This window comes from Egretta garzetta, unplaced genomic scaffold, assembly GCF_000687185.1.
Source record: "Egretta garzetta isolate BGI_Z169 unplaced genomic scaffold, ASM68718v1 scaffold278, whole genome shotgun sequence".
In the NCBI taxonomy this organism is placed as follows: Eukaryota; Metazoa; Chordata; class Aves; order Pelecaniformes; family Ardeidae; genus Egretta; species Egretta garzetta.
The window spans coordinates 789,243-812,810 of NW_009260608.1; the positions used below are offsets into that span (position 1 = coordinate 789,243).

The following is a 23,568-nucleotide window of genomic DNA, read 5'->3' on the forward strand; positions in this document are numbered from 1 at the left end:
GGCAGGTGGGGGAGGGGATGGCTTCCAGGGGGTAGAAAAAGGATTATCAGAAAAAAACCCCAAACATATATATTCTCGTGATATTTCTTAGAAAAGATACATCTGCAATATATTCTTTGTAAATGCCTTTTCTTTAGCAGTTTCCAGAAACATTCTCTCTTTTTTTGTTTCTAAACCAACCAACTTATTTTTCCCAATTAACCTCTAGGTAGCTGAATTTCTCCATGATATCAAGAAATCAGTTCAGTTTGCAAAACCTCTTCAGATCCTCAGTTTGCTTGACTGAGCATAGTTCTGTTTGTTCTTGACTTAGAATATTTATGTATTAAGATCTCTGGTATAGATTCTTGCTTCATGTCTTTCTTTAGAAATAAGTGGTAGATTTTGTGGTCAGTCATTCTATAGGACTCTGATAATTTTCAGCGATTTCTTTTTCCAACGGTGTGTGTCTTTCTACTGGAAGAAGTTACAAACCATACTGTGTCCTGCGGTTGCTCTGGTTACTGCCTCAAAAATGGTTCAGAGACAAGTGAAAGCCTAAAAATACCTTTTTCTACAGACAAAATCCTCAGTCTTTACGACATGTAAAATTCTTCACTTTCTGCATGCTCTGCTCAGTTTCTAGCAGTGAGCCAGCAAGCAGATAGATAAGTCACAATCCTAAGGATCTGTATTCAGACTCACCAGGAGGGGTAGATGAGCTATGATATGTCAGGATCAAGTTGGTACAGTAAAGGCATTTGTGGAGGGCTATCTGAGAGAACAGAATGTATTGAGAGCAGTGATCTTCCATGACAGGCTTGCCTGTAGCAATAGTAAGAGGGAGGAAAAAAAGATTCATTTTCTCCCACACCTTTAGTACCTGCAACCACCCACTTCTTCCTATTGCTGGAAGCCTACCAAAGCACAGTTATTAAAATCACAGGCTGTGCTCTCAGAGTCGACCTGGAAGGCAAACGCCAGCCATCAGCTGAATAACTTCAGGGAATGGTGAAGAGAACACAGAGAGACTCTTGCTTTGAGCTAGTGCTGGCTGCATAGCGTGCGCTTTCCTCCCAGCGGCATCACACGCAAGGCAGTGAAGAGGACTAAATGACTCCAGATGAGAATTGATTAAATAAATGTGGGATGTATGTGTTTGGTCCTTCAATCTCATTTATCTTTTAATTCGTCTGTGGTGCTAGAGGGGAAAAAGTTTGAATTGACCTGACCTGGATAGAAACAGGAAATTTTTTGCTACTTATTCCTCTACAGGTCATTTATCTGTGTGTGTAAACCAATGTCTGGGACTGGTGCTTTTTTTTTTTTGTTTGTTTTGCTGGCATATCTGAAAAAGTAGAAGAGAACAAGAAACACCTTAGCATCAATACTAATTTTTAGTTTAAGTGAAAGAAATTCTTGGTGAAAGGCTGTTTCATAATTAAATGAAAGTTTTTGATAAAGCACTTACATCAGACATGAAGATGGAATGAAGTATCACAGAGGTGAATTTCTATAACATTTTAATGTCAGGAAATTTGTAGCTATAATACTAAGGAGAATGCCTAGTTTTGCCTTCCTCCCTGCCTTGGATGCTCCTGTGTAAAATATATTACCTTAAATCGAAGAAGTGTTCATTATCAGTAGCAATTATGTGTCTGTGCTGAACCACTTTCAATCCTTAGAGTGAGGCAGTGAATGTGAATTTAATTTTCTAAGTCCATTTAGGTGAATATTGATTCACTTAACTCAGACTGCTTGCCAAATATCTTTGGCAGGTTTTGCTAAGTAAGATAGCAATTCCTTTTTTAACATTCAATTTAGTTTATTAATGACACTAGCCTTGTTTTTTAATACCCATTTTAATATTTCTTTATGGTACAGTCCTGCATTAATGCATTTAGACTGCAACAGTATTTCTAGTTGCATTAATTTCTTATTTTTCTAGCTTGTCCTTAGATGTGCAGATGGAACATGTATTCCTTCAAGCAATCAGTCTGAAGGCTGGAAAGGCTGCTCAGGTGGTTGTGATGAATTAGATTGTAGTAGGGCAATTATCTCTTGTGTTCTCCTGTAAAGAGTTTGCTCTAGGAAGTTTTGATACTGGCTGAAATTATCTCGAAAATACCAGTGGCTATCTTTTAGATCACGTGAAAGTTGTGACTGAAGATCTAAAAGTCTGGAGAAGAGGTTGTGTAATGCATTACTTCTTTAAAGAGAGAGAGAGAACAGAAAAAAATTAGAAGGGATTTTTACATCAATCTTTACAAGTTAAGCTTCCAAAAACATATTAAACAATAAGTGGTTGAACTAAACTACTTGTAAACAGTTTAAAAAGTATTAGAAACCAGCACGGAGTTTTTTATTTTGTTTTAGTTCTCTGCTGTGAGAGGATAAATACAGAAGTTGTACTTTGACACTGCCTTGTATGACAAAATTATCAATAAGTAAAAGAAACGCAGTGAGAAAAAATACAGAAATCTATTTCCAGAGAATGATTGCCAATGGCTCGTTACCAAAATGGAAGGATATTTCTGTTGTCATTCTGCTAGTACCTGTTATGGGATGTCTCATAATTTTTGTTAGTGATCTAAATGATGGATTAGAGAAGATGCTTGTGAAACAGGAAAAGTGCCACACAATAGAAAGAGGGATGGATTTATAAATGATCCTGTCAAGCTGAAGAATGTGTATGGAGAAAATTATATCATATTCAATAAAGACAAGATCTGAACTTAGTTAATCAAATACACATGTGGGTTACCTAAGCTGCTTTTTTGCTGAGAAATAGCCGGGGGTGATAGAGGCTCAAAAGCTGACTTGAGAGGCACAAAGTCATGCAATTTTCCATGTGTGTTTTGTGTTTGCTTGGTGTTTTTGTTGTTTGTTTCTTTTTAAAGTGTCACACTGGATGTAAGACAGGAGTTTGAAAATATCTTCCCCGTCACCAGTGGGAAGGCTTCAGCTAGAGTACTGTATCCAAATTGGGTACTGCACAACAAAGAAGATAGGGAACAAAGAAGAGATGCCAGAGTGACCAGAAGGTAATTCAAGGTCAGAGAGTGCAGCACAAGTTAGATAGTGCAGTAAGTCTCTTTGTCACTGAAAGCTATCAAAACCAAGGTGGATTAATGTCTGGCAGAGGTGATACGGTAGCATCAAGGTGACATCGAGGGAGGGAGTGTAGCACATGGCTGCTAGCCAGCTATTTGGATTATAAAGCATTTACAGACCTTTCTTCTTCAGGTTGTGATCCAGAACAGTTGAACTGTGGTGATGGGAAGTGTAAGCATCAGTATAAGACTTGTAAAGATGATGACAGCTGTGGGGAGGCCAGTGATGAAAACAACTGCTGTAAGTATATATTTTTAGCTATTTTCCAAAAGATGGTGGAAGGCAGAAGCAGGAATATCCTTATTTTAATGGATAAATGCAGTATTTCTAAATATTCTTTCATAGCACAAAGTACAAGTTTTGTAATAGTGAAAACAAAACATGCAGACTACAACTAGTTCTTGGGAGCCTAGACAAGAGATTAATGAAGCAAAATCCAGGATAATTATTTTAGTTAGATGACCTAAGCACATAGAATCATAGAATCGTTTAGGTTGGAAAAGACCTTTAAGATCATCAAGCCCAACCGTTAACCTCACACTGCCATCCCACCACTAAACCATGTCCCTAAGTGATCCTGTTAGAAGAGTACTTTTTCTCCAACTGCTTCCAGATCAGTACCAAATAATGTAAGGGAGAGAGACACAATAGCTTTGGGACTTTTGCCTTTTGCTACCTGCACGGTCTCTTTAATATAGATACACCATGGTTACGGACACTGCTGGTGCTAGCAATGTCTCCCTAGTGACTTGCTGTGTTTTGCCTTTATAATTTTTACCTTGCTTTGAGTCTTAGGTCCTTGAGGTAGCCAGGAGTATGTCCTTGTTTGTGGAAAAAAAAATACCTACCGCTGTTTAGAGGTCACTGTAAAATACTGATAATAATAGTAATGGAAGCCTATTGCTGAGATCTGTCAGGATTTCCACATAGTAAACTGTGATAGTCCTGAATCAAAAATTTCTTGGAGGAGAGGTATAAAGCTCTTCCACAATTTTCTCAACTTTCACTTAAAAACAAAAAGGTTGACTTCCAGATGATATCTGCTGTGAAGATTTATAATTTGTAATGCCAGTAGCACTGGGGAAGGTAAAACAACAGAACTGACAAGCCTAGCTTGCTCAGTTTAGATTTAAGTAAAACAGGAGTGAGGACAGTTGGAAGGGTCTTCTGTCTTTCCTCATGGACAGTGGAGACTGAAATTACTGTGATCATTAATCAGAATGGAACATTCCTCCTGCCCCCTTTCCATAGATCGACCGGTTTACACCAGTACAGACTACAACTCCAAGTAGACTGGAATGTATAGCTTTGAACAACTTTCACCACTGAGTAGGTTGAATGTGCAAGTTTTTTTAATAATTTGAAACCATGGCTCCAAATATGTGACACTATCTTATCTCTCTTTTTTCAGCCTACAAAAGTTGCTCCCCTTATGCATACAAATGCCTCAATGGAAAATGCTTGCTGAAACCAAATCCTGAGTGTGATGGGAAAAGTGACTGTCCAGATGGATCTGATGAAATAAACTGTGGTGTGGTAACATTTATTTAAAAGTTAATTACTTGGGAAACTGGGTCAGGAATTTGTGCTATGGTCGAGCATTATTGAGTTAAGAAATGATTAAATCGGATGTGAATTAAAAAAAAAAATCTTCTGGTAACACCTGTATGAAAATGTCTGTCTTGAATTTTGCACCATTTCATTTTAAAGCCACTGATCTATTCTGTCTATGATGACTTATTTCAAGCAATGCACACTTCTAGGTTAAGGTGGTAGGTCTTAGTGCTTGTTTGAGCTGAATTACATGCAGTCAAGGAACATGTAAGGAAAGAAAAGATACGAGATTTTATTTGAGTGAACTTTTGGAAATAACCCAGTTTAGAATTATGCTTTTTGGGTTATTAACCTCTTTAGAAAGCTTTAAGGCAATGATTGGTTTATTCCTGACCTGACCATTGAGTGAAAATGGGCAAGTACCCTTACCTTTTTATCAATTGCACAGTAAGAAAATACTTCTTTTTTCCAACAGCTTTGACGTCTATGGATAAAAATGCGTTTATTAAGCAGGGCAAAGTGAAATGACCTTGTGTTTTTTGTTTCTATTTTATTTAACTATTTCTATTAGCTTGTGGAAGACACCAGCTTAAGAAAAACAGAATTGTTGGAGGTGAAGATGCAAGATCTGGGAAGTGGCCTTGGCAAGCAAGTTTACAGATGGGAGCATATGGCCATATATGTGGCGCATCTGTTATTTCCAACAGGTGGCTCATATCTGCTGCCCATTGCTTCCTGGATTCTGATTCTATGAGGTATGAAGAAGTTATACTGTCATAGAGTATCTGCAGCTTAATAAACTTACAGAGTTGCTTTCAAAAGTCTGCAGTAGCTATTCCTTCTCTAGATAAGTTGATTCAGGGTATAACTCTATGACATGATATCACTACATGAACCCTCAACATTGTATTCCGCTGGCTTTGAAAGTCCTAAGTGTCTGAAGTAATTATTTTGCCTCCATTGCCAGTGAATCCAGCATGATAAAACACACTGTTTTGTTATATCTAGGGTAAACACCTTTTTTTTTATTTATTTATTCTTTTTTTTTTTTTTTTTTTTTTTTTTTTTTTTTTTTTTTTTTTTTTTTTTTTAAGAAGGCAGGGATTTTCTGAGTAGAAGCTATGGCCTTTTCTCCCAGGGAAAGGACTATTTATATGGAGTGTAAAACTCACCAACATCAGTTTAGGTAGTGTAAATTGAAAAGATGTACCTCCTACGTGTGGCAAGGAGGAAATAGAGTTTAATAATACACTTTTTCTGACTTCCAAAGCATGGAACGGGTCTTCTAGTCCCAATAAATTATTATTTTCAACATGCTAAATAAACCCATTACTTAATGTTTTAGGAGGCAGAGACTATAGTGCATCTATCTTCCTAAGTGGTATTCTACTCCATTCACTTTGGTTTTGATGAATCTCATTAAATATCAAAAAGCAGAAAAAATGGAGTGAACTGACACTACATTACTTTCCAATGGGATGTTCTAAAAACATTCTCTTTACAGATACTCAGTTCCTTCGGGATGGAGCGCATATATGGGCTTATATACTATTAATGACAAGAGCAATCATGTAGCTGTGAGATCAATCAAAAGAATTATCGTCCACCCACAGTATGACCAATCTATCTCAGACTATGACATTGCCCTGTTGGAAATGGAGACGCCTGTATTCTTCAGTGAGCTGGTACAGCCCATTTGTTTACCCAGCACCTCTAGAGTATTTGTTTATGGAACTGTCTGCTATGTAACTGGCTGGGGAGCCATAAAAGAAAATAGTATGTTCATTTCCTGGATATACTTTTTGCAAGTTTGGCTTAATTTTAAACTCTAACAATGAAATATTTATAGTCATAAGAAAAAAATACCTGTGGTTTACATAGTAGGTCTATAAAAAGCTAGAAAATATCCCCTTAGCTACAGCCTGTGAATTCTGAATGTTTGCTTGGATGTTGAAAAATATGACTGAGGATATTTAGTTCACGATGACACCTTATACCAATACTATAGTACAGAATTAAGCTCCTAGCATCACTTGTGACTTTCAGGCTTGATTTCTTTAATTATTCCCTCCCTCCCTCCTCCCCCCATCAGCTTAATTCATCATGTCCTTCCCTAGAAGTGAGAGAATGGAAAAGAATGTAGGAATTTTGTTTACTAGGATCTGGATGATGTTTGGAGCACAAACAACCAACCTCTGGGCGTAACTTGAAATGTCATTCAAAATTAGTCACATTGTGTGGAATACTGTATTACACTCATAATTTGCGTGGCTTTTTTTTTTTTTTTTTTACTACTTTCTGGCAGAAGATGCTTATAAGGATAAAGACTAAAGAATGGGAAGGCAGTGCATAGGGACCTCTATGTCTAGAGGGTAGTGTAGACAACAGCTTTCAAAAGCTGAGGGCAGGCAGCAATTGAAGGGAGGGGAATTACTCTCCTGCTATCAGCTGGGTAGATTTTGAGTTTAGAGCAATTCTCTTTTGTTTTGACAAGTGATATCTCTGTTAGAAATCTGTATCACCATGACCTCTGCAACACCGTTTGTATTTTTTCTAGGTCATCTTGCCAAAACACTGCAGGAAGCTCGAGTGAGAATAATTAACCAAAGTGTTTGCAAGAAGCTGTATGATGATCTTATCACATCACGTATGCTGTGTGCTGGGAATCTTAATGGTGGCGTTGATGCATGCCAGGTAATCTGGAACCTGTAGAGGAACTACAGAGGAATATTTGCTTTCACTGAAAAACTGTTCAGGGTTGTGTGGGTTGTGTGTTGTTTTTAGTAGTAGAGTGAGATGTCTGGATGGTATGGTTAATTTAACTTAGCAATTAAGCGCTCTCTAAAATAAGGAAGGAAATTTGGCATAGATAATCTCTTGAGAAATGTTGTTTTGCAAAGATAAGGGTTAAAATGGGTCAAAAAGATTTCTTTTTTCCTCTTTGACAGTTAACGTTTCCTATAAAAGAACAGAGATATAAGGGTAAAGGGAATAAAGTTAGTGCCATTTGTGATTTTTGCTAATCGTGTTGATTTTTTTTCTTTTTTTGATGTCTGTGGGATTAATAAAATACTCTAACAGTATGATAAGTAATGTATTGTTACAGTTACAAAGATATACAAAAGGCAAAGTTAAGCTAAGTTTGGTAAATACAGTTGCAATTCTGCCTTTTAGTTTCATATGTTTGTTTGTGTGTATAACTTGAAAATTGCAAACACAATCGTTATACTAGTTACTGTGTAAAGGGGAGAGAAATTTGTACTGATTTTAGACTGTGGTAATTTGATAGAATTTTTCTGTGATTTATAAATTTTACTGCTTTAATGTAATAGGATAATTTTTGCAAGATCATATATCTTAATGGGTCAAAATTCTTTACACACAGTAGACTATTTGCAGGATCTTCCTGCAGTCTCTAAGTTTTAATTCAGTGAATTATTTTTCTTTATCTGTAGTTTGTATATAACTTTAGACCTTGGAATTGTTTTGCAAAACGTTGATTTAGAGGCTTGACATTCCTCCAGAAAATATGTTGCTTAAGAAATGCCCTTGAATTTTTAGATGGGCATTTTAACCAGTTCACCTACATACCTTATTGGTGAATCCAGTTTCTAGCATAATGTGCTATGTTTGAGTCCTAGCATGCTGGCCCCCTGGGCCTTTGAGTTCTTAGTCTGAGTAGCATCTTTGCTATTTCTTTCTTTTCAGTCACTGGTATATTTCCTCTGCAATACTAGAGAGGAATGATGTTGGCAGTTCAGGAAATCCCCAAAGCACCTTGTGAAACCCTTTTACTACAGTTCCAGACTTGTGGGCATCCTGATTTGTTTCATTTCTTCATGGACACGTAAGCTGTGCATGTATTGCACAGGTTATGTGAAGCTCCCAAACATTTTTCATCTTTAGAGGATACTTACAGTGAGAAATAAAATATTTACTCTTTCAGGCTCTGTTTTCTTGTCACTCTAGGACGTTCTTTGGTCTTGGTCACTCTCTTTAGGATCCTTCCTCTCCACCAGCATACAGCCCCTTTGGTCTTTCAGAACTGGCTGTGTAATTGGGCAGAGTATATAGCCTGCTTTCTCAAGCCACTGTGATATCAGCCTCTTGGCTTATCAAAATTACCAGTATGATAGCAGCTTGAGAGAGAGGAAGAACTGTTCTGGCTTCTTTTCTTATCTCTAGATAATTTTGTTTGGTTGGGTGACGAAGGCTTTCTACTGTTACTCTTTTCTCTGTACATGGGTTTCTTATGACCTCTTCCATGTTTTAGCTCCAACTGGGGGCAGCAAGCAAACCCCTGGAGGCTGCCAGCTGCCTTGTATGCATAAGGAATAGCTGCAGAGATGAGCTGTGTTGATAAATTCTCAGAGTTCTGTGAACTGTTCTTTTCAGAGAAGGCATGCAAGGTTAAAACAATGAAGGGCACAAATAATTTGTGAACCCAAATGCATTTATTTTGGTCTTGTGAACTGAATTGGAATTTTTACTTTTCTGCGTTGCTGTACTGTGTTGCACCTTCCCTTTGAGAAGCTAGTTCTTATTTGCACATTCCTTAGTCTTTGTTCTTCCTCTCCCTCTATGAATGCAGACACAGTCTTGATTATATAACTGCTGATAATACTTAATTGTGCCTTTTTTGGGTTTTGGTTGGGTTTGGTTTTTTTTGGGGGGGGTGGGGGGTGGAGGGGGGCAGAGTCTTTCTGTTCCTATTTAATAGAGAGTATAAGAGTTCTGCCTTCAGCCTGTGAACAATTTATGGTCAAATGGTAGCAGAATTCCCATTTCCCATCCCTGTCTTCTCCTCTCCCCACTCAGCCTGTAACAGATTCTTTTATGGACCCTGTAATAGGACATTAGCAATGAATAATTTTTTTAAACAACTTCTTGCCATTGCTTTATATTGATTAGTGTGCTACTTCCATAAGTTAAATTAAGTTGAATAAAATTGACATCTAGCTGGGTACATTCTATCCAGAAATAAGATTCTAATATTAAATTGTAATTTGAGAAAAAGAGGGGCAGGTATTTCCTGTCCTTAAATAACCTAACTTTTGTTACAGTGCTCTGCACAGTGTGTGTGTGTGCACACACACTAATGGCCAAACTCCCTTCATTTTAGGGAGACTCTGGAGGTCCCTTGGCCTGCACAGGAAAGGGAAATAGATGGTACCTCGCTGGCATTGTGAGCTGGGGTGAAGGATGTGCTCGGCGCAATCGTCCTGGTGTATACACTAAGGTGACAGCACTTTATGACTGGATTCGTCAGAATACAAACTGATGTGCCAAGGAGAAAATGCAGATCGTCTCCCTTATGAAAGCTCCTTCCTACAGCAGTCGGTCATGTCCATCTCTGATGATATAACTTGAAAATGCCCTTGACTGTTTCTTTGTGAAAGAATGTGCTTCCTTAATGAAGAAACTGTCATTTGCTGTTCACCTAGCAGTAACTGTTCAGATTGAGAGCAACTTCAGATTCCTTATGGATTCATCTTCCTTATCCCCAGCAGCAGAAACAGCACTGCCTCAAAAACAACATAAAATGGATTAGAACCTGTAACAAAAATCCAGCTAAATCTTTTGCAAATCTTCTCCCCTCCTTCTATCTCCCTATATCTATATTATGGTTCCACATACACACATCGTGACCACATCCCATATACACTCAACTCATAATATATTACCTTAGTGACATTACAGGATTCTAAACATAAAATATTATTTCATGTTTCTTGAAAATACAAATACTATAATCAGCACACTGTACAACGCTGAGATTAATTAATTCTTTAGTTATGCTGCCACTGCACAACTCTTCCTTTCTGGACTGTAACTTTTGGGCTGTCTCCTGTGTTTTCCTGAAAACACTAGATACATAACTCACAAATGTTGGGGTGCAAGAAATTTTCCTTAAAGAACTGGAAGACCATCATTTAAGTTCTTTGGGATGATGTTTAAGTAAGAGGAAAGAAATATGCTGTTTTAATTAATTAAACAAAACACAACTTCGGTGCTTTCTTACATTCTCTTTACAATTTGAACATAGTTGTAGGGTCTAATGTTTGCAATGTGTTACAAGTGTATTTCCCCAGCTGTGGCTCTTGCAGGCTTTATGAATTTTATTATGCTTCTGGTGGGTTCATGCTGCTTTTCCTGATGTCCTTGGTCTGCAGCAAGAAGCGTCTCAGGGCCAGAATTGTTGGTTTGTACCTCTTCCCGGGCTGTGCCCACATGGCCATATGACATTGAAAGGGACATAAAAGGAAATGAGATTTATGCAGTCGGATGCATCCTTGGACTCAAAGAAAGTAGAAGAGGAAATGACAGCCACATTCCTTTAACCCTTGCAGTAAATCTAGTTTTGATAATTATAATCTCCTGATGAGAGCTGATCAGCCCAAATCTAGCTGATTTAAGGTTTCCAAAGCTGTTTATGGGACTTAAGAATGCTGGTATTCAGTTCTGTCTAGATTGTCTTAAGACCATTTAGATGGTCTTTCTAGATGGTCTTAAAATTGTGCCCAGTATTTGAAAGTCTTTAGCTTCCACCTTTAATGTATAAAAATAAAAAAATAATGAACACGGCAATTTGAATACCTGTCATTGTTGTCCACACAGCACACTTTTATTCTACATAAATACATGTAGACACTACATAAATATGTGATCCTTGTTTAATTTTAGACCCACCTTGGCAGCATGTGGGGAAAATGCTGGAATTAGCTAGCACTGTAATCTGCATACAGTGAGCTTCCTGCGTCTAACACTGATACTGCTTCTCCTTCCTTTCCTGTGCTAGTGTTGGGCATTTCCCCCCCACGATGCTTGTGTCAAACTCACTACATAAGCTATACTCAAAGCCTATATTTTAGGGGGTTTGGTATGTTTAAAGGCTAGTCAGTCACTCCCATCTTCCCTTTTAATAAACGTGCTAAAAATGCAAGTGGCTACATTTTATTTGTTTGTGCCTCTGAAACTCTAATCCCCATGTGCAATCAGAAGTGTGTTTGTACCTTGGAGTTGCCTCTCTTTGTAAAGCCGAGCCTAACTTGCCCGTTTTACTAAAGCACACCTTTAAGGGCACAAGTTTCTTTTCCTTGCATTGAAACCAGGGTTGTCTTCACTACGGAAGAAAAGTTTTCCTGCTGTTCTGTTTTAGATAAAAGCCTAGGCCAGAAATTTCAGATCAGTTCTTGACTTCCCATTTTCTTTAAGAGTTTCTCAGATCCATGCATCAGAAGGGTCAGCTGTGTCACATGCAAGAAAGACACCAAGTATAGAAGTTGGATCACCCAGACGAAAGAAACTCAAGACTTCATAAGGAGCTCCTTCACAGATGTAAATAAAAGGACTTTGGCTTTTGCAGGGTGAGATCCATAATCATTAACTCGTTTGACTTAGAAACGCTGCTCTGGTTTCATGTAATTCAGTAGGAAGGTAAGGTCTTTTACAGTGAGTAGAAGTGAAACAAATGAAGCTCATTTCCAGCAGAAGTTTCAAGTGAAGATATCCCAGGTAAAATCTTGTGGATCCAGACACATGTTTTGACCTTTGTGACTGCTCAGCTTCATTCTCAGTCCTCTGGAATTTTAAGGATTCTCCAGAACTAAAAGGTGGGATATGCAATTTGTATTTCTTTTTATTCGCTAAATGAAATCAAGCTGTGTGCTCAGCCTGATGGAGTGCCTTTGCCTGGATGGCTGCGACATGACATCAGGGATCTGAACCCTTGGGAATGTTGCAGGCATCAGTAGCCAGATGAGTTGCACAATGGGAAAATCTGGGGTGGAGGAAAAACGTCCTCAGCATTTGGCAGGAAAAAGAAGGAGCAGTGCTGTGAGTGGATGTTCAGCCAGCAAGGGAGGGAGCTGGAGAAAGAGGCTTTGTTTTCCACTTAATGCGTGATCTTCTCTGTGCTGGGACGAGAGACTGAGCAAGAGTGCAGTTATCGGCTGCCTGCCCAACCCTTTTGATCCAGAGGGGAGAGAGGTGCTCTGTGGGGAGAAACACAAGGATGGAGTCGGAACAGAAGAAATGAGAGGAGGTAGGATGAAGCATACTGGGGGGGTGGGGGGAGGAATCAGCCCCTGGCTGCAGTAAGTTCTTATGAGCGACTCCAGGTAGCACGGGAGAGTTCATGTGGGAAGCTAGCACAGACCAGATCTCAACTCACACCGTGGTTTGCTTCATAAAAGCATGCCCTGTAGAACACAGGTTGAAATTGAAGGCCACCTTCCTCCTCTCTCCAGGTTCGTCCTTTTGGTTTTTTGCTTGGAAGCGGCTTCTCATGTTTAGGCTGAATAGTATGTGAATAGACATAAATGGACCTTTAGCACCAAATGTGATTCTAGACTACATAACAGCTAGAGAGAGGACAATTCATGGCACAGAGGTCAGTAACATTCATTTCTTTACCGACTAAACAGGGAGACTAAAATTAGGAGTGTCAATGGATATTACAAGTTCCCTTCACAGCCTGACTGAACCACAAGCTATGTCAGCCTTTACTTGGTTTACACTGTTCCGAACCACATCTGTTTTTTTATCTGTGCAGATAACAGCAATAGTATTTTACCGTTTCGGCTGAAAGCAGCAAGGAAAGCAATCCGGTTTCTTTCAAAATTGCCTCAGCAAATGACAACATTGCTGAAGGTTTAGTCACCTGCTTGTGTTTGTCAAGGGCTGGTACAGTAATGTAGACAAACTGGAAAACCTGGTATTGCACAGCTGAGGGCTGTAGTTCTGGCGACTAGGCAAATCGATACTTCCTCCTCCTCCCATTCCTCCGTAGCTACTGCAGATGACATTATTTTTCCTTTCAAGGAATTCCCCTTATTTATCAGTGTTTTGAGATCACTCCTGTGAAAACTGTCCCAGTGCTCACTGTTACCGTCTCCAGCCTCATACCAGCAGTGCTGCTGAAAACAGAAGGAAATGAGTTGCCTCCGTGCGTGCTTCAGAGACAGAGGTCCTCGCGCAGAGACAGAAGCTATGAAAAGGCAAAGCTCTGGTCAGGAGTGTGAGGCTATTGAATTGCAAGAAGATAACGTGGAGGAAAGCGAGGCTGGTCATGACAAGCCTCTAAATACTCAAACAAGAAAGGTAGGAATTTCACTTGCTCATTTGATGCTTGCTGTGGGGGAAAATACCACACAGCAAGAGAAATGACACTTTGCAGGCACATCTTGTAAGGGTGGTTTAATTTGTTGTTTGAGGGAGAGGGAAAGGTTATTCACTTGAAAGTAGAGACTGAAAACCTGTTAAACATATTTCTTTTCCTCTTCTCAATTAAGTATTCTAATATTTGGAGTGGGATTTTGAGCTTGTTTATTTTTTGGTGCTTGGCTGTTCATGAACTTTAACTTAGAAAATGAATGAGTTTTGCTTTCTCTTTGCATGTGCAAAAAGTGGGGTTGGCCTTAAAAGCAGAAAGCAGAAAAGTTGAAACCCATATTAAAAACAGAACAAATTTCAGAACAAATTAATCCAAAAACAGCGTTGCCAAAACAAGAATAGGATATCCTGCAAGAGACCAAGCTGGATTCTACCTCTCTGAGTAATTTGCAGTTGCTAACACTTATGAATTTGTATGACTAGAGTGCCCCAAAGCTGCAGTGAAGACCAGCACATGAGTCCTGAGGGAGGTAGCTCCCAGCATCTAGCTTGAAGCTATGGAACAGACTAACGCTGGCAGAGGAGCAATGTATAGTCACAGGTGGCTGTTGTACAGTGGTTTTCATTACTTACCCAAGAGCAGAGGGGCTATCTGTGGCAGAGCTAAGAGGTTTCCTGCTTTTCTGTAGGGATGGCTGAGCCCTCCCAAAAGCTCGCTGGTATTAGTCACGCCACCCCTCCCTTCCTGCTCCTGGCCGAGCAACAGCGACTGCTTCCTTGTGTGAGCCCCGCTGATCATCTCTGTGGGCTGGTTCATTCCACTGGCTAGGCAAAGAAACCCTCAAAACCCAAAAACATATTATCTACTGTATCGGGGGCCAGTTACTTCTCTGGTCTGGTAAGCTGAAACAGCTTGCTGCAGGGTCAGAGAAATTCTAGGGAGGAGCAAAGAGGAACAGGAGTGGGTGGAGGAGAGGCAGGGGTGTGAGCTAGATCCGCTTGGTTATCTTGAGAAACTTAAGGGTAAAGTTTCTGTCTAGACTTCCCCTTCCCAGAACTGGGTTTTCATCTGGGCTCTGTTTCTGCTGATTCTGACGCTTGGCTTCCTATCCTATAGGGACTGCTGGAAAATTATCATGCCCTGCTCCCTGCTCAGGTGGCAGGTTTATCAGAAGACCAGCCCTGCCTACCAGGGAGAGATTTTCTCTGCTGCTGCTCCCTCCCAGCAGTCTTGCGATGTTCTTGGGCAATGACCAGAGGGTGTGGGCCCAGCTGCTGGGGGATAGTTGGGGAGCTGAGTGTTTGCTTGAGATCAAGCCAGTTTGCTATGCGTGATTAAGAATTACACTTTTGTGATGGACTAAATATCTGGCTCAATTGAAACCCAAGCTTGGTAACTGTTTGTCTCTACTGATATTACTATGCCTGTCTTCATAGTTGTACTCTAGGCAGTAGTTACTGGCTTTTTTCTTTTTTTTTTTCAGAAACAAACCAGCATGCTAGTTTCCAGTATTAAATAGAAACATCATTATTCTAATACGTTTTAAAAATCAAATAAAAAAATAAACATGATTACACCTGAAAGCATGCTGTAAGCGAAACTACATTCAGCCTTTGCCCTTTGTTCTCCACCAAAGCAAATTTCTGTGTGCAGGGGTGTCTGCAGAGAGCACTTTCCCTTTCTCTGCCCCCGCTCCTGGAGAAATGGCTCTCCTAAGATCTTTCTGTGGGTGTCTGTTTTCTCCCCGTGTTCATCTGCCACCCCCAAAGAAGGTTTAAGCCAGCCGGTGGATGTCAGTTAAATTCAGTGAAAGGCTTTCTGTTATGCTGGGTTCTTAGAAAGTCCAAAAAGTAAAGGAAGGTAACCTGGGTTAGTGCCTCCAGCCAGTGGCTAGTTCCTGCCTACCTGCACGTGGGTGGTCCAGCCAACCTACAGCACGTGCTTTTCCTTGCATGGTACTGACATCAAAAAGGACGTGGAGTTTACAGCTGGGTTTACGGTGGATGGGGAGGAGGAGAAATTAAAAAGGCAGCATGGTCTACTTAAGAATTCATGCCCTTCCTTCAGTCTTCTGGCTGTGGAACAAAACAGTTGGAGGTTTTATTATTTGCTTTGCTATATCGCCTAAGCTTCTCCCTCCTCTCCCCTCCCCAGTATTAGTACTGCTGGGGTTGCTATAAAACACTAGCTTCTGCCATGGTTTTAAATCTTAATAAAAATTAAATGAAAGGCAGGTATTGTCCTTTCTCTCCTTTCTCTCCTATATGAATGTGCACATATGAGCAATTTCTTTGAAGAGAGCTTCCTTGTGATCTTCTAGAAAAGAGGTGAGATTTGTAATAAACTTTCTGTTAAATGTACTCAATAGACTTCAAGTTTCCAACCTGCTGAAGGAAAGGGGAGTCAGCTGTAAAATTCTCAATTATTTTAGTGTTCTTTAATGCAGTAGTGTCTAACGAATAGCAGTCCACTTGCTTTCGGTGCTGGCATCCAGGAGCTATGCAGACTGATATCATCAGTGTTGTAGAGGTGAATGATTTTGGAATTCTTCCACAGACACCTTTTTGGTTGGGAGAGATGGCAAATATTGAAAGGACAGCTTGTGGAACATGCAAATCAAACCTATGTATTTAAAAAAAAAAAAGGAAGCCACGAAAGCACCTTTGTAGCACCTTAGCTTTATGGGCAATTCAGGAATTGGAAATTCTGCACAAATGGGGAATAATAGGTCTCTTTCAAGTAATAGCCTGCCAGTGGGTGTCCTTTGCCTTCTGCAGGTCTACGTTCCCACCTGCAGCTGCACTTAGGGGTGGGAACCCCTCGTATAGGGCATTGCTTACCAGTGAGATTCTCCCATCTATGTGGTGTTTTTTTGATTCTAAATGTTACAGTAGATACATGCTTAAATATTTTTTCCTGCTTTTTTTTCATTAATCAACATGTCCCTTCCTTTTGTAACTAGGAGGGAGATCACTGGAAATCATGCGGGAATGTAGTTTTCTGGAAGTGTAAACTATGGATGGTTATAACTACAATTTTTGTAGTATTCTTCCTGGTCATTCTCATCAGCCTAATTCTTTATTCTAGTAAGTATCTCGTTCTCGGTCCATCCTCTAATAAAAATGTGCACTCTGATATAACACTAATTGAAAAGTAGCATCCTTTAAGCTTGTTCTGTAAACTGCTGAAAGGACTGGGATGCTGACTGCAGAGAGTGGTGTGTTGAGTAGTGAACACTTTTATTTTAGCAGGCAGCAAGCAATTTGTATCCTGATCAGATGGCAATTCCAGTTTGTAGCTAAGTGAGAAAATGTTACAAGAACAGAGTCAAGGATGAGGATGGAAATTATGCTTGTAACGTTGCAACAAGTGCAGTGGATCACTTATGTCCCCTTGTGTGGTGTCAGGGTCCGTCAGGCTCCCAACGCAGCTCACTTTCACTAACAGAGGATGGGTGATTGACCTCCATGTGCTTTCACTTTTCTTTGGGGGACTTGCACTTTCTTTCTGTCATTCCCAGTCAGTCATCACCTAGGAAATTTGTGAGAAAGCTACCCTGTAGAAAGCCAAGAGGTTTTTTTTTCAGTAATACTGCTAACTGGAACTTTTCCCTCCCCTTTCTGTCTGCTTTTGAATATCAGATGTTTACACAGATGAGGATGACTATTGGGACCCTGATGTGCTACTAAATAGTGGAAATTGTCGCAATTTCTCGGGAACCTTGGAGTTAATGTGTGGTCTCCCACACCTTTTCTCTGAAGACATTACTAAGAGGGTATGTGTTGATGTGTTTGTTGGCAAAGCTCATTCTACTTGTAACATAGATTCAGTGTTTTACCTTTTAAGAAGTTTCTGTTTCTCTGGGTAGTGACTCAATCCACAAAAAATTGTGCAAATCCACAAAAAATTCTGAGTTGTACTTTTGCTAGTATAATTTTAAGTCCCGATCTAGAAAAAAGAATTGTCTGCTTTTAAGTGAGCAAGTGGTTTACATTGATTTTTAAAAAAAAAAAATATTGCCTGGGTTAGTTTTTTTTCCCAAATTTGAGTAATGGCTGGGACATAGCCTTCACCTTTTTCATAGAATCATTGAATAATTTAGGTTAGCAGGGGTCTGTGAAGGTCATCTAAACCCAAGTGCTGGCTAAAACCCCTGTGTGTTGTATCCTCCTGTTAGTACATGATGACAACCTGGGTTTATAGCTGCCATTTCCTTTGAGCCATCGCAGCTCTGAGATACGGCTGACAGAAGCTCTGCAGGCATGGCAGTGCTGGTTGAGACGTGCTGTGGAAAGGGAGTCTCAGTAGAGAGACCCTTCCCTCTACCAAGTAAGAGTAGAAGGGCTTTTTGGTATTAATAAAAACCAAAGCCAAACAACATAAATTGCACGTGGCAACATGAGCACATATTTTTAGTTCACCCTGAATGCCTCTATTGCGTTAAGGTAGTACAGTAATCACTCAAACGCACAGATTGACTTGTCTGTCAAGCTTAGAGGGGTTGTGTACCTTTTCCAGGGCAGATATTTACTGATATTTGACCTTCATCACCTGTTTTTATGCTGCTGAAAACACCTTGTAGGAATGACTCGCTGTACTTTCTTTTATGGGGATAAGAGAGTGAATGGAAGAAATTTTTTTTTTTTTTTTTTTTTTTTTTCTTTTCAAGTTAACAGATGTCTACCGTTCATCTCCAGCTCTAGGACGCTACTTTAGGTCTGCTCAGGTGTTTTATTCCAGGTAAGCAATTTCTGTCACCAAAGTTATCTGAAATTCCAGGCTTTGACGAGACATACGTGTATTTATGTAGATATTCATGTCCTGGTTTTGGGTGGGATAGAGTTAATTTTCTTCCTAGTAGCCGGCATAGTGCTGTGTTTTTTAGATTTAGCGTGAGAATAATGCGATAACACACTGATGTTTTAGTTGTTGCTAAGAAGTGTTTAATACCAAGTCAGGGACTTTTCAGCTTCTCATACTCTGCCAGCGAGGAGATGCACAAGAAGCTTGGAGGTGGCACAACTGGCACAGCTGACCCCCACTGGCCAAAGGGCTATGCCAGACCACAGGACGTCATGCGCTGTATAGAAACTGGGGGCAGTTGGCTGGGGGAGCAGTGATTGCTGCTCGGGGACAGGCTGGGCATCGGTCAGCGGGTGGTGAGCAGCTGCATCACTTGTTTTTCCTGGGTTTTGTTCCTCTTTCTCCCTCTCTCTCTCTCTTTTGCTATTTTCTTTTTCATTACTATTATTATTGTAATTATTCAATTATTAAACTGTTCTTATCTGAACCCATGAGTTTTCTTACTTTTGCTCTTCCAATTCTCTTCCCCATCCCACCATGGGGAGGAGGGTGAGAGAGCGGCTGTGTGGTGCTTGGTTGCCAGCAGGGGTTGAACCACAACAATGTACAACATTTAAGAAAAATCAGTTGTTTGGGGGAAAGTTACATATACAGGTAGTGAAAACCTATCGAAGCATCCTCTGGTGTAAATGGCGAGTGCTGTTATTAATATATAATGACAGTAACGTTTTGTTGCTGTTAAGTATCATCTCTGTTGTCTTTGGTTCTGAGTGCAACCCTTAATAAACATATTCAAGGATATTTATTAAAAAGAAAATGATCTGCTGGAATCACTTGAGATTGACACATCTTAAATAGCCTTAACTAAATAAAACGGGCTTCATGGGGATGGGAGAAATGTTTTGTTTCCAAAAGAGCTAAGGGCAATAAAGACATACAAGTTGTGAAAGCCAAAACAGTAATACTGCACTGCTTGTTTCTTTGGACCACTGTTCCCCCTCGCTTTATTTTGGACAAGAGAAGCAAATCTCAAAGCAGCGGCGTGTTGGAGAGACTGGTGGACCAGGAGAGAGGGGCAGAGCAGGCAGCAGAGTGGAGGCTGGGCTAGCCTGGGTGGGAGCTGCCTATGCGTGAAGGAGAAGCTCAGCCACCCAAGGCTGGTGGAGCCAGAAGCGTAGCAGTGGTGGGAAGAAGGGGAAGAGCACCCAGGCCCGCCTTGCAGAGGCAAGAGAAAGCTTCAAGCTGGAACGGAGGGAGGACCTTACTCTCAGCAGAAACTGGCACTGGAGTTAACTGTGTCTGAGACTGTAAAGTTTTAATCTATGGAGATACCAAGGAGAAGCTCAGCCACCCAAGGCTGGTGGAGCCAGAAGCGTAGCAGTGGTGGGAAGAAGGGGAAGAGCACCCAGGCCCGCCTTGCAGAGGCAAGAGAAAGCTTCAAGCTGGAACGGAGGGAGGACCTTACTCTCAGCAGAAACTGGCACTGGAGTTAACTGTGTCTGAGACTGTAAAGTTTTAATCTATGGAGATACCACAGGTTTACAACAGGAGGGAGGCTGAGCAGCAGAGGGAAAAGCAGGGCTGGAAAGATCAGCTGCAGCGTGATCCTGCTGTGGAGAGGTAGCACGGAGGCAAGGGAAGGCGGTCAGAGAGCTTCCCCAAGGACTTCTGAAAAAGCAGTTACAAAAGGGACTAGAAAGAGAGCAGACAATCAAGGGAAGTAGATTTGCAAAGTCCCAAGGCTGTTGAGAGAGCAAGGACAGAGGCAGAGCCCCCTTGGGCTGTGGTGAGGGGCAGCCCCGAGGGCACTCTGGGGAATGTGCTCCCCTGCACTGTCAGCCTTGGGCATGCTGGCTCTGTTCAATGACTGAGCTGCAGCTGCTTAGCCTAACGGGTAAAAATAATGATTTAGACAATCAGGCACGAAGCTGTAGTTCTGAATACATGTTGACTAGCTGATCTCTCTCTCTCTCTGTGCCTCTTTGTGTGTGTGTGTATGTGTGTCTCTCCCTTTTTCTCCCTCTCTCTGTGTCTCCTTTTCTTTTCCCCCACCCAACTACTTTTTTATGTTTTATATTCTGTGAGTACAAAATGTAACTGTCAAATTGTAGTCTGCAGATTTGTTAGGCCACAAAAAATGAAATCTCCAGAGATGGGACTCCAGTTAGGTGGTTTGTGTAATCCACTCCTGAGCTGAGTTAGGAGCACAGCTGGGTGGCCCCAGGTACTGTTAGCAGGAGAGAAAAATCTTTCTGCAGGTTCTCAGCTAAACTATGCATGAGATATCGCAGCACCTCTTATCATTATGTACTTCTGAAGCATGAGTGCTGAAAACCTCACCCCATTAGGGCACATGTCCAATTGCCCTTTGTGCATTTGAAAACATGTCTCAGGTTGGCTTTCCAGGTGTGTGCCTGGTTTCTGTTAATGTCAAGAGCTGCTCTGAGAGGGGAAGGGGAAGGAGTAAACTGGAATCTTTGATGGCAGTTTTCTTTTATAATGCTTTGCTTTAGAACCATGGCAAAAAAGTCCATGGCAACATTGATATGAGAAGACTTCTCAAAAAAAGAAAATATCCAGTGGGGACTTGGAAGTATTCATACTTGACTTTCTTTTTCAGTAATGAAAACTCCACTGTATTTTATCAGCTAGAGTTTTCTGTACCACCATCAACAGAGGGGTTTATGGAAAGCACAATGAACCCAGATTTTATAAGAAACGTTTTACGTCAAAGTATTTATGATGAAGATGATACTTCTAATCCTGGGACATCTGAATGTAACAGGTTGAGGCTTGACCCAACTTCTCTCACATTAACATGTAAGTACTGTACATTAGAGAGATTGTTTCTTTACAAAGAGCAGAATTATTTACTTGAAAGGAGGGAAATCTTCCTGGAAAGATGTTGAGATTTGTTAGTAAATATATTTTGTACAACAGTATTAAGAAAATTGTAAAATAATTCAGTTTTTGAGGAAGCCTTGCTATGCTTAGTTTATAACCTAGGATTCACTGTTTGGTCCCCTGATGAGAAAGGGAATAGTGATGAGAGTGGTTAACTATGGACTCCAACCAAACTTTTCAGATCTCCTCTTGCAAATTAATTAAAAATGTTTCTCGTTACTCTTTATTCATATTTGAATGCTTATAAAACAAATTTTAATTAAAGTAAAACAGGATAAGTAATTTGGATGCGAACTTCTGCTTTTTTCACAGTCAAGGATGCAAAAGCCTCCCAATTTTTGTCTTTTCAGAGCTTTTTGGGAAAATTTATTATGCACAGAGATATCTTTTAAAGGAACCACATGTTCATTCTTCCAGCTTTTCTAGGTAGTGATTACAATGGCTACCAGTGACTAGGTAGTGACTCCAATGCACTGAGATTTGTCTTGATTGAAATGTCAGTGTAAAAGCCCTATGTGCTTTGCAGTTTTACTGAAAACAATATGTGGAGCTCCTTCTCCCCATCCTCAGCTTACTGAGCCACACCTAAATTCTTCAGAATAATTCTAGGCTAACACATCAGCATACAAGGTATGTAAGTATGATTTGCGATTAACTCTTATTGATTTTTTTTGGTACCCTTATCAAGGGACAAGAGAGCAACAAGTAATGAGTTCCAATTCTCAGTACAATTTTCTTCGTTATATATTGATAGGATTAATAGAAAATGCAATGTAAAAGGGACAGGAAAGCATATGCTGAAATGTCTAACTGAAGTTTCATTTTAATGTTAATAATGTACTGTTTTAACTTTCAGAGAAATGATGGAAAGACTCCTCATCTTCCTCACCACCTAGAAGGCATGGACTTCTCCTATCTATTAGTAATCCCAGGGTAGGGAGCTATTTGTTAGGTAGAAACACTTCTAAAGATGTCGTCCTGCAAATACTGTCTCTGATGTGATACTGTAAATGGAAAATGTGGTATATTTGTAACAGTGTTGTACTTCTATAACACCGCTACCTCCTCCTTTATTGTCCTGATCTCTCATAACCCATTTCACTCTTGTGAAAATGTTGTATCTGGTCTGATGCATGCTCTGTTGGCTTTGAAACTTCTGCTTTGTCTTGCCGTACAATTAAATCTGAATTCCCTGCACAAGCTTTTAAAGCAGGCTTGCACATGGCTCCATTCTTCTCTTGGCTTATCCAAAAATATCTGCACAGCTTCATCCTTAATGCTCGTTTCCACCCATGCTCATGTCTGTTACTTTTTTCCCTGCTAACTTCATATGCTGTGTTTCCCCGTTGTTCTTTCCTCATAAAACAGCCTGAAAGCTTAAATATCTTCTTTAATTGCATGCAAGACCTTTGCACTATCTTCTTAAGTGAGATTCAACTCTCACTGTTCCCTTGTTCATCCTACAGTGTTCCTGGATAAAGTGGTATCTGCTCTATTTTTCTCTTCTGTAGTGTGAAATAGAAATGAAGGAAGAAACACCAGGAAGAAACATGTCTTGTTCACTAATGCATCTGATTGCCACAGGAATCTTTCGAGGGTCAAATTAGCTGAGGGCTTTAATAATTAGCCACTGGTACTAGTGAATAGGCATCTATTTGACCCACATTTGTAAATTCGAAGAGAAACTAGTCTATATACTAAATTATGGTCCCTATCCCAGCAGTGGGGATAAAAATGAACAGATGCAAGATATTTGCCTTAATAAGGCAGCAAATAGTTGTTCTTGTTGACAAGAGATCAGGTGAGATGGACCAATGCTAAGAGGAAGGTGCTGAAGCAGACCATGTAGGCCAGTGTGGCTTGAGAATTATAGCCGGTAACTGGCTATAATATGAAAATTAAAAAACAAGCATTAACTTTACACAGAATGCAACGGATTCACTACCATGTTAGTGAAGTATAGCTTCTTGTCATTTGTTTATAGCCAGTATAAATGTTAGTACTGTTGGATAGAGAAACTTATTTTAAGAAACCTTTTGTATTGTGAGAAATACCTTATGGGAAATTGCGTTCCTATTTTTCTAATTTTACTAGTTTAT

The 23,568-nt window shown here is 40.1% G+C and overlaps 2 protein-coding genes and 1 long non-coding RNA gene across 4 annotated transcripts in view; 2 read left to right on the top strand and 1 right to left on the bottom strand.

Moving 5' to 3' along the window:
* The window catches only part of LOC104131637 (suppressor of tumorigenicity 14 protein-like), a 21,791-nt gene extending 11,841 nt beyond the window's left edge, over window positions 1–9,950 (top strand). Inside the window, exons 12-17 of the mRNA XM_009644829.2 lie at window positions 3,226–3,333; window positions 4,505–4,624; window positions 5,219–5,402; window positions 6,152–6,423; window positions 7,205–7,341; window positions 9,770–9,950. Of these exons, the coding sequence (XP_009643124.1) occupies window positions 3,226–3,333; window positions 4,505–4,624; window positions 5,219–5,402; window positions 6,152–6,423; window positions 7,205–7,341; window positions 9,770–9,928 (980 nt within the window). The 3' untranslated portion in view covers window positions 9,929–9,950. The remainder of the gene's footprint in view (window positions 1–3,225; window positions 3,334–4,504; window positions 4,625–5,218; window positions 5,403–6,151; window positions 6,424–7,204; window positions 7,342–9,769) is intronic.
* A 3-nt stretch (window positions 9,951–9,953) lies between these two features.
* On the bottom strand, window positions 9,954–16,089 carry LOC118452899. The gene is made up of 3 exons (XR_004842776.1): window positions 14,395–16,089; window positions 11,661–12,641; window positions 9,954–10,168 (listed from the first exon to the last, which is right to left on the bottom strand). It is a non-coding gene; the product is annotated as an uncharacterized LOC118452899 (long non-coding RNA).
* Window positions 13,157–23,525, top strand: CUNH3orf52 (chromosome unknown C3orf52 homolog). 2 transcript variants are annotated; one of them, XM_035900386.1, is made up of 6 exons: window positions 13,157–13,749; window positions 16,725–16,848; window positions 17,404–17,537; window positions 18,432–18,502; window positions 21,186–21,385; window positions 22,326–23,525. In XM_035900386.1, coding segments are annotated over exons 1-6 (699 nt in total). In that variant the 5' UTR covers window positions 13,157–13,581; the 3' UTR covers window positions 22,328–23,525. The 2 variants fall into 2 exon arrangements, with proteins under 2 accessions (XP_035756279.1, XP_009643133.2); XM_009644838.2 differs by having other exon boundaries at window positions 21,186–23,525.
* Window positions 23,526–23,568: the final 43 nt, after the last annotated feature.